The sequence below is a fragment of the Styela clava genome, chromosome 6 (genome assembly GCF_964204865.1).
Source record: "Styela clava chromosome 6, kaStyClav1.hap1.2, whole genome shotgun sequence".
Classification (NCBI taxonomy): Eukaryota; Metazoa; Chordata; class Ascidiacea; order Stolidobranchia; family Styelidae; genus Styela; species Styela clava.
Genome location: NC_135255.1, coordinates 20,201,684 through 20,212,980, shown reverse-complemented (window position 1 = coordinate 20,212,980; position 11,297 = coordinate 20,201,684). Strand labels below are relative to the sequence as shown.

At 38.9% G+C, this 11,297-nt stretch overlaps 1 protein-coding gene across 1 annotated transcript; it reads left to right on the top strand.

Moving 5' to 3' along the window:
- Positions 1 to 1,706: 1,706 nt before the first annotated feature.
- LOC120330842 (putative tRNA pseudouridine synthase tag-124) lies at positions 1,707 to 5,414 on the top strand. The gene is made up of 2 exons (XM_039397799.2): positions 1,707 to 2,392; positions 3,681 to 5,414. Exons 1-2 carry the CDS (start codon positions 1,747 to 1,749, stop codon positions 4,646 to 4,648), a joined length of 1,614 nt encoding a protein of 537 aa, XP_039253733.2. The 5' UTR covers positions 1,707 to 1,746; the 3' UTR covers positions 4,649 to 5,414.
- The last annotated feature ends 5,883 nt before the right edge of the window (positions 5,415 to 11,297 follow it).

Below are 11,297 nucleotides of genomic sequence, written 5' to 3'. Positions count from 1 at the left end.
GCACTGCATCACAGCAATCAAACAGACATAAACACGGCGGTCGCAAATTGGTTGACAAAGATATTATCGACGTATTGGAAATGCGCACCCCCCTATTCCCCCTCCTTTAAATGTAGAAACGCGAAACTTTAAAGATGGTTAAAAGAAACACAACTCTACCCACCTGCCAAGTTTCATTTCTTTATCTCTTATATTTGTATGGATTTTCAAGTTTTTTTAAAGGAACAATGGGTAGTTGGCGACATGGGGAAAAGGTCCTTTTTTTTTCTTCCGTCGGGTTTTCTGTCGTAACTTTTTTTGTTGTGGCCGCGTTTTAGTGTAATTTCGCAGAGCTACGAGGGATAAGTGGACGATAGCGCGTGAGAAATATCGTCGTGGTTCGTTAATTTTTTCGGCACCAATTTAATCGATGAAGTTGATAGTCGCAAATTGGTCGTGGCCGCAAAGTGGGTAAGCCACCCTACACTCGCCACCACATCTATGATTACCCTTCGTGAGATCGCAGGTTCGAATCCCATGCGGGGATGATTATGTGCGAGAGAATTGCTGGACTCCTTGCCGCCGTAGGGTGGTTCACATAACCGCTGGTTGGTTACGGCTTCCTCCACCATCAAGTCCATGCTTCCGAAAACAAATACTGTACCTGTCTAACTAATCCCATACCGACCTGGACTGGTAACCGGACGAGAGGTCTTGGTTCGCCATATGATTAGGCCGTCTTATCGGTTTTTCTCTCCCCCGGGATAAATATGTAAATTCTATCCCTATCCTATTGAACCAGTAACTTTATCAAAATAAAATTGTATTGTATTGCCATCGATAATTTGGGAATTCTTTTTCTGCGAAGGTCTATCAATTTAACTGTATAATCTGATAATATATTGCCACAGTATCGGTACTGTGCCATGCAGTACTAGTACCACTGCTGCACTGTGACATTATACAGCTAAATTGACCGAATTTGAATGCTGTCGGTACTGTTACAATAAAATCATTTTGTAAATCTCATTTTACTGTTCTAATCCTGTAATCACACTCAAAAATTGGGTCTTCAGTAGTCTTGTATCTAAAGCACTTCTAGTGGGCGTAGCATCACAATTTTTGCATATGTCAATCCTAACCCCCACCTGGCTGTGTCATCCAAAAATTATGTTACCACGAAGTCATAGTGCCAAGGCCCTCAAACGATACGAACTTTCACCCAAGACGCGCAGACGTTTGCCCGAAATGCTCACTGCAACGACCCCAATATAAGAGTGATTGCTGCCGTTAGTGAGTTCTTCATCGTTGGCGCAGATGCCTGTTTGGGCAATCGTAGATATACTTTGGCAAGCTCTATAACGTGATTGTGACGCTGTAGTGACATAATTTTTGGATGGCGTAGTCGGGTTAGGGTTAGGATTGACACGTGCAAAAATTGTTATGCTACGCCCATTAGAAGTACTTGAGGTACGAAACTATACAAGAGAGAGATTTCTAGATTTATGATTTCGTCAACTAAAAAATACGGTCATCAATAAAATAGCAACAGAAATAAAATAGTTTTAGTGTGGACAAGAGGGAAGGCTGAAAGGGGTTGCATGCGTTTCGTACCTCACCAAGCACTACTGTACTGTATTAACTAGAAACAGGTACAGGTTTGCCTTGATTCATATCATAGTTTCCTCTCCTCATATTAAAAAGCAAATCATATTGGATTGTCGTGTATTGAATTCCAATATTATATAATTTAGAAATATAGTAAATATGAATATTTTTGATAAATGGCGGCATCTTGTATTGAAACCAAAATTTCAAACACAGATTTCATGGAATTTTTGCCGAAAAAAAACTGGCAATTTCGAAACAAAAGAAGAGCTTGAGGCACACAAAGAATCTTTAAGACGATACAATAAAGCTTCGTATGATTATGAATACTTATTCAATTTACAACAATCACAACTCGTGTATAAAATTATCCGAATGCAAAGACAAATTGACAGTTATACAGTTATGAAAAGCATTAATAATGTTGACGGTCGAGACAAAATCCGAGTGGAACACCCAGATATTGAAGACATAGTAGATCACTATGATTATAACCTACGTCGTGTCGCTTTCAAAGTGGCCTATCTCGGTTGGGACTATATGGGATATGCTTGGAGTGATAATACTGATAGAGGGGTTAAAGGTCATACCAATGTGGTGGAAAGAGTCTTCATGGAAGCGTTGCTAAGGCAACAACTTGTTCGAAAACTTTCATACAAAAATAAATTTGATCGCTGTGGCCGCACTGACAAAAATGTTAGTGGCCTTGGCCAGGTTATTTGTGTCAATGTTCGATCTAACATGGACCATGGTTATGGGGTCTGGGGCCAAAAGAACTGGAATAATTCTAATAAAGAAATTAATGGTGAGTTTCGAATTTCATTTTGTAGTTTTAACTGGGGACAAAGTTATGAAAAGTAGAAAAATGGAGAAAATATTTGCGGGAATAGTTATATGCGAGCGGATTGCTGGACTCGTCGCCCCCGTAGGGTGTTTCACGTAACTGCTGGTTGGTTATGACTTCCTCCACCATCAAGTCCATGCGTCCGAAAAAAACTGGCTAACTAATCCCGTACCCGACATCGACTGGTAATCGAATGTCAGGCCATGGTTCACCATAAGATTGAGCTGTCTTATCGGATTTTCTCTCCCCGGGGACAAATATGTGATTCCTCCAAATTATCTGACTGGAAATACTGGACCTTCCTGGCCTGGCCTCATTAGCAAATATTATGTAGAGCAGGGTTTCTCAAACTGGGGATTGTGATGACTGCACAGGGGGTAGGCAACAATATTAAATAAGTCTGAGACATATACAAATAAATCATAATCTTATCGAATTGCCGTTAGCCTGACTGAATTTAATGTTAGTACGCATTGATTCAGACTTTCATGAGTTTTATGCCACTAAAGGCATTATTATCCTTCCTTATGGGTTAGGCACACAAATTGACACGACACAGGATTGGGGTTCGTCAAAAATAGGAATCACAAGCAGGGGGCCGCAGGAAACCCTGATATAAACCTCTAGTAAGAGCAATGCAATTTGATATTCATCATAGGGCGAACCATGGCCTCTTGTCCAGTTACCAGTCCATGTTGAGCATGGGAATAATTAACCAGTTTATAATACTATACGGCTGGCCATACCCCTGACTTGAACCACCCTGCAACAACAAGAAGTCTTTATTGTATCTCAAAAGTGTCCCACTTGCCTAGCATATAGTTGCATGCCTAGCACGCTTGTTCTGCTTATCCCATGCCTGTTCCATCACAATTTTAATTTTGTTATAAAGTCAGTTCTCGATATACTCTAACCAAGTTTGTTGTTCTTTAATCAGTAATTGTTGAAGTATTTTTAATTCATTTATTACATCTGTGAGGGCCAAAACAATATATGGTATCGATAAATTCCCTTTGCAATTTTAAAAAATTTTGAGAATTTATGGACACCCTATATATTGTCAGGTTAATAGATGGTTTGAAAAGCATATGAAGTGGAATTAATTCTTTGTTATGGGTCAGTTTAGATATGATACTCTGACAAAACAAGTGAGGCAAGTGGGATACAACATTTTTGGCAGTCCTGTCCTGGTGTCTTCTCATCTTTGATTATTAAAATGTTGTTTTATTGATTTTCATTCTTTTTTCAGAACCAATGAATATCATTGATGGCAAAACCACTGAAGAGAAAAATTGGGATGATTACGATATTTCAGACAAATCTCGAGACTCTGAGGAAATTCCTTACATTAAGCTTTTGAATGAAGCTCTTCCAATGGACATTAGAGTCTTGGCGTGGTCTCCTGTCAGCAAAGGTTTTTCTCCCAGAAAGAGCTGCTTATCGAGGACGTATCGTTATTTTGTACCACTAGGTGGACTCGATGTTAACCTCATGAAAAAGTGCGCGAAAAAATTAGTTGGCGAACACGATTTTATAAATTTTGCAAAATTGTCTGCAGACAATATGGAATCTCAAACAGTTCGTCAAATTAAAAACTTTGACATTGAAATACTTCCAAGGTCAAATTCATCGCTTCGAGAATGTAATATTTGTCAATTCACAGTCACTGGTTCTGGGTTTTTATATCGACAAGTTCGTTTCATGGTATCGGTTTTGTGTTTAATCGGTAACCGTCATGAAGATCCATCGGTTATTGAAAGATTACTAGACATTGAAAATACACAAGGAAGACCAAGTTATTCATCTGCCTCTGCGAGTCCGTTAATTTTATACGACTCTGAATATAGCAGCGATGACATCGATTGGCGCTGGGACGGGGAAGCGTTAAAAACAACTGCACACTCGATCGCTGGAATTTGGTGTGAAAACGCCATGAAAAGTGAAATAACACGAACAATTTACGAAAATGTTGTCAGTAAATTATCATCGGAAAAACGGGATGAAATAATTAACAGTGTACAAGGTAGTCTCTTACATTATGATGCTGCGACAATTTTTCGTAAAATTTATGATTCTGATGTAGCAAAAACTCAGCAACAATTCAAAGATGTAGAAAAATTGAAAACTATTCGTAGGCTTCAGAGAAAAGGATTGTACAAGGCTGCAGCGCAAATGCATGGTGATGACGGTTACGAGAATGTGGGTTGGAAATCTTGAGATTTTGTTTTATGCCTATAAGTTGACTCAGAATGTGATAAAATATGTGTGCAAAGCAGAACTGATCCCGGTTTTAACTAAATCATAATGATTTTGGACGCTGTGATCTAGATTAGGGTGGTCCAACCCCAGGCTGTGGGCCACATGTGGCCTGCAGCTTCATTATCTGTAGCCCGCGTTGAATTTGCTGGAGGGTAATCAAAAAATCGCAAATTGTGTTGGTTCATCACAAAATAAACCAGAAAAATCTTTTGACGTATTGTTACATCACAAATGTCACTGAATTGACTAGTGTTATGGCTAGCTGAGGCAACTAGCGAAGTAAAAATGATGTGCTTGGCTGGTCTAAAATTTTAACTAACTTTCTATAAATAACAAATATTGTCAATATGTTTGCACAATAAAAGTTTGTTCTATTTTTCACTGTTTACCTATTCTCGGTACTATTGTGGCCCGCCCACAATGCAAAAATATTTTTGTGGCTCCCGAAGCTGACAACCTTGGACCAACCCTGATCAGTGGATTAAATCCCATGTCCCCCACCTTACACAGTGGGTAAAAATGGTGTGGGTATTCCAGAGCCACGAGCAGAGTGCCTATTGTGAGGATCTGGCCTGGAAGCCCAAAAATGTAACTGAGATGGCGTTTTCATATTTGTTCCGGGATACGGAAATTTTAATTTACCGTAATATATTTTCCAATTTTACTGGCATTTTTATCAACTGCTCAAAATAATAATTTTGTTAATAAAGTTATTCTAAATGAACACCACTCGGACTTGCACTGTTCAAAGTTAGCATAAATCGCATGCCTTCGTATAGAACAGTGTGGGCAAGGATTTTGGATCAAGGACCGAAGCCTCCTCCTAAAAAGTTACTTTTTAATGATTTTATGAACAAAATTCACAGTGTTACAAAAGCAAAAGTGGAAAACAATGAGCCTAGAGCCAAAACTATAAATTCCTTGAGCTAGTTTTAGCTGAAACATCAAAATTTGGTTGCGGCAGCATCAGGCAGGCCAAATTGATTTATTCATGGGCCGGATTTGGCCCGCGTGCCGTTGTTTGCCCAAGCCAGGTCTAGAACAATGTTTTCAAACCTATGGGTTGCAATCCAAAACTGGGTCACCTGCAATTTTCTTGGGCCGCTTGTTTTTTCACAAAAAAACTAAAAATTGAATTTTCTAGTGAATTTAATGTATATATAAACTTGGTATTGACGTGTGATATAAAAAATTGCCATCATTCGTTCCGCTTAGCAAGGACACTCCACCTTTTCAAAAAGCCGTTGATGGCGAACAATCGCTGCCTTCTCACTTTGTAATTTTTGGGGATAAATGTTGCGTAAAAATGATTGTTTTATATAAAAGTACCACTTGCCGTTCAGTATTCGAACATGCCCTCTGGTTGTGAGATTTCAGTAAATTTATTTGAAAAAGAAATTCAGGTCGGTCGAAAAAAGGTTGGAACCACTTGTTTGGGAAAGTCTTGACTATTTCCTAATTGTACTAATCATGAGTAGGGATGGCGGAATTGATTCTTCGTGGAATCGACTAGAATCGATTCTCAGATTAAAAATCTTGGACTTGCAAACAATGTGTAACGTTTTGTAACACTTTAGGATAGGATAGGATTTACATATTTATCCCGGGGGAGAGGAAAGCCGATAAGACGGCTTATCCATATGGCGAACCACGGCCTCTCGTCCGGTTACCATTCCAAGTCGGGTATGGGATTAGACTTACTGTATTGTTTGTTTTCGGAAACATGGACTTGGTGGTGGAGGAAGCCGTAACCGACCAGCGGTTACGTGAACCACCCAACGACGGCGAGGAGTCCAGCAATCCTCTCTCACATAACCATCCCTGCATGGGATTCGAACCTGCGAACCCACGCAGAGTAGTTAGAGGTGCGGTGGCGAGCGTATTCCTAACGCTTAGCCCGTTGAGCCACACCGCCGCGCCAAGATTAGAAGATTAAAAAATTCAGATTAAAAATCTCAGATTAAAAAACTTGGACTTGCAAACAATGTGTAACGTTTTGTAACACTTTCTTCACATATATGTATAAACTGCTCTGTTGAGTGAATACGACGCCGCGAACTTCACTATATATATATATAAACATTTTCGTTCGAAAGCTTTCAAGTTTATTTATTTCTAAAATCTCTCAGTTCAGGGGGATTCATTTTTTGTGCGATTTTGTCTCCTGTGACAGATTGGATACCCATACTATTTGGTTTTGTCCGTCCAGTGGCGTAGCATCCACCCCCGCGGTCGCGGGAGGGCCCACAGCGCAAATGGGCCCAAGCGGTTGGAATTTAGAAATTTAAGCCGCAAACCAAAAGCTGCATTGCAAAACAAGTAATGCACGTCTTATAACGTTGATGTTAGTTCTGCTCAAATCGTTTTGTTACGTAACAATGCCAGGAAGTCGTCGATTTTCGGCGTCTTGTGGTTTGATCGCACCGGCAAAATCACGAAGGCTGTCAGCATGATGTCGAAAGAAAAACCTCTCAGTGACATACAGAAACGCAGAAAAGGGCAAAAGAGGAAGAACGTATGAAAAAAAATTGAAGTAACCAAAATAATGGGCAAATTTTAGGTTATCATTGCCTTTTTATAGCGACATGTTATGCTTTTTGACGAGATAAAAAAAGAGTTGTTTTAGCTTAAGTCCGAGAGTTTTTAGGGTCATTTCCACAAAATATTTTTGCGGGGGGGGGGGGGGGGCACGAGAGTCTTGCTACGCCACTGTGTCCGTCCATATATTTGAACATCGCTCTCTTATTTGATTCTATATGGTATAACTTGGGTGGTTCTGTTTTCTCAGTAAAATATGTTGAGAAATCGAGAATCAGAACCGAAAGTTTAGGAATCTGATAAGAATCGAATACATGTAAGTAGACATACTTAGCATCCTTATATCACGAGTGACGTCCACTCGGCCTTGTTAGGTTTTTTTTATATTTATTCTGGGAGAGAATGAAGCTATAGGAGTGATTAATCATATTAATATTTGGTCCGGAAACCAGGTCGGGTTTATTTTTTCAGCTGGGGAGTAAATGATGGGATCTTTTGTGCAAAGTCTGTGCCACTGTTGCAAAAATGTGAGATTTGAGAAGAACACCCCCGCCACGTTTTGAAATAACAAATTAGTAATTATCTGGTTGAGGTTAGGAAGGATTCAAAAATTTGAATTTTTAGTGCAAGTCCTAACCGGATAATTACTAATTTCCCTTCTTTGAGCTTTGGCGGGGATTTGTACAAAAAAACGAATGCTTTATCATATACAAATTTGGAAATGAAAAGCACAGTTTTGTTGAGGAAGGGAAACCGAAGCTGGTTACCGGACAGCGATACCTAAGGTTATAATAACTAATTGAAAAGATCAGGAATTTTAGTTTGGGAGTGGAGCCATGTCTTGGTAGTGGTTGACCAGCTGTTGTGTCAAATACACGGATGTTTGAACCGCATCTGATATACATTATCAGCTTGGCGATGTGGCGCCAAACGACTGGAACAGGCTCGCCATCGCACCATTGACTACCCTTCGTGAGTTGACAGGTTCGGATCCTGTGAAGGATAATTACGTGCGGGAGAGTTACTGGATAGTTCATGTAATCGCCGGTCGGTTACAACTTCCTCTATTTATCATCAAGTCCATATATCTGAAACAAATGACTGTCAAGTCATATTTATTTTTTCCAACTAGTAAAGAAAAAAATCACTCAAACACAAATTTCGAGAAAATGATAAGTACACAGTTTTACTGGAGAAGGGAAGTCGTGGGGAACCAAAGCTGGTCATCGAGCAGCGACACCAAAAGTTCTGATATCTAATTTTGAATAATTGAAATTTTAAAATTTGGAATATACATATATACTGTTTTTGACCATATAGAGTACCATAGAAATGTATATACCCAATCAAGATTATTTTTATCCAATGAAAGAATCAATCGTGCCAGAACTAACAAATACCATACACGACATTGACTGGTAACCAGACAGGAGGCCGTGGTTCGCCAAATGATTTCGCCGTCTTATCGGCTTTCCTCTCTCCCGGTATAAATATGTAAATCCTATCCTATGAGTCATTCATGACGAGTCGTCTGTGTGAGACAGTTATCCGCTTCTCTCGCGGGCGGCCGCGATGAAAATTTTCACGCACCAAATCTGTCATTTCACCGTTGATTTTTGACGGCTGCTTGTTCTCATCAATGTTTATGAAGTTTATTTGAGGGCCAATTGCCCCTAAAATCCTCTCTGTTTAAGTCAGTGAAAAATTTCTAAGCCCAAAATTTTTAAGCCCACGTTTCGTTTTAACAGCAAAAAGTCTTTTAATTTTGAATGCTAAAATTATCCACTTACCAACAGATCGCACATATTTGATATTTACTCAGAGCTGTTAAGTGTGTACAATTTTATCTGTATTTAGGATTTGGATCGTGCATCTTTTCAATAATATACAACAATTCGACAATCATCATCGTGTGCTTATTATCGTCTGAGGAAATCCAGATTGGAGTCACATTCCATAACACGTGAAATTAATAACGTGGGAATCGAACTTTGAATATTAGGGTGAACAGTCTTTATCCCTAAGACCGCACCTCATCTCCTTATACAATACATTGCGATAGAGAAGCGTTTAATTGTATAAGGTGTCCATGAGGTCTTGAAATTTTTTAAAATTGCCAAGTAAATTCATCGATACCACGTATTGTTTTAGCCCTCACAGGTTCAGATTCAGATGATTTATTTCTATCATGAAAGAATCAACACAAAAATTAAAGCACGAAAAATTGAAAAACGTGTATAATGACAATCGTAAAAAAGTTAATTATACACAAAAGAATTCATACAAGTGAGAGATTCATATCAATAGATAAGGAGTCGCGAAAGACTGTGACAGTCATCAAGTCAGCGACACCTGTGGGCTGAAGTTTAAGAAGGAATGACAAAAAAATATACAAATTTAATCAATCAAAATTAACAGAAAAACAAAATCACAACATATATATCACCAGAGTAATATTACACGCGACAGCGCCTTCATGGGGTTCAACTGTGCGTTCATGGACCGACAAGAAATGAAGCTCGTTGCCAGCAGCGATCAAAAAGCTAGTGGTTGTCAAAGTGACTATTTAAAATCAAATTAAATTAAAAAACAACAAACCTGGTTAGAATATATTGAGAACTGACTTCATAACAAAATTGAAATTGTAACGCAACTTTATGAACACCCTGTATATGCACATTTTATCAATGCTTTACTTGAGCTTGTGCGCGTTCAATTATAAATCTGCTGAATATATCCGATATCGCCTGCTGTACCGCTCTCTCCTCAGTAATTTTAACAATCTTTAACAAGTCTTGATTTCGGGCAGATTAAAATTGGTTTTCTGCGACTTTGATACATATGTGGTACTCAAACAATATTATTTTGCGACGTAATAGTGCAGGGGTTAGAGCAGGGCTATGTCAAACTTTTCTGCCCCCCGGACTAGTTACTTATCGATCTTAAGATCGGTAAGTATATTGATAGGTATTTGTATGTATGTCTGTCTGTCTGTCTGTCTGTCTGTGTGTCTGTGTGTCTGTTAGATGCACGCGATATCTCACGAAAGCGAGATTGAATCTGCTCCAGATTTTGCATGTGCATTCATCTTATCTCGTACCAGAAGCCTATTGATTTTGGATGAATTAGGTCGTATAATTAGCGAGTTATCAATCAATTATTGATATAGTGATCTAGATTTTTGTAAAGCGAGAGAATTTTGAAACCCGCCGAGTGTGTGTGTGCGATGCGCAGTGCGCAAGTTACAAGAGCGGATGAATCGAAACTGCAGTTTCTGTTTTGGGGGATCCCCTAACTATCGATCGATAAGTCTTCGGTTTCCAACCGATATTCTCGTTTCTGATATTGATGCCCCTTATACTTGACTCTAAATATAATTTGGGGGATAAACAAATTGTAGATGTTGTTATACACGAGAATAATTAAATGAAAGGTCAAGTAAAAGTGAAATGTTTGTTGTATTATTATTATTTAAATCATGAAACTAAGCAACAAACTCGTCCATATACCGTGCTTCCCGGGCGGCTGCCCTTATGCTCTCCTCTAGAGAAGCTTTTATATACTGAGTGAGTCACACATTCTATATTTTTATCATAAAAAATAAGGCAGGTCATAGAATTAATCAATACCCGTGTCGATGAGAAACTTTTTTTGTGTGTCTTCCTTCCTAGTCTTTTAACCAGTGGTGAGATTCAGGTTCTCGGAATGTCGTGATAACCATCGGACCCGTTGTTTTCCTTGTTTCAGACCAGTGGATCTCAACCTTTTTTGTGGTCTTTTTCTGTTCAACAAAAGTTCTGTGGTCGATTAACTTAGTTAAGCAAAGGAGAAACTACAAACAAAAAAATGGCCTCTTTCGCGTTGATATTCAAAAAAAAAAAAATATTAACCACTCAGTAGCAAAAAACAGCATCGTGATTCATTGCCGCTACTATCAAAATAAACGATTGTGACACAAAGAAAACTAGCAATTTCCAATATGTTTGTAGTTCAACTGAAAAAGTTTCCGTGGTCCGGCGGTGGGTCACTGATTGCGAACCAGTGTGTTAGACGTCAGACGATCGCAATA

Coding starts and splice junctions, on each gene's coding strand:
- LOC120330842 (XM_039397799.2), top strand. CDS start 1,747: ATGAATATTTTTGATAAATGGCGGCATCTTGTATTGAAACCAAAATTT. Junction 2,393..3,680: donor TTCTAATAAAGAAATTAATG/GTGAGTTTCGAA, acceptor TTCTTTTTTCAG/AACCAATGAATATCATTGAT.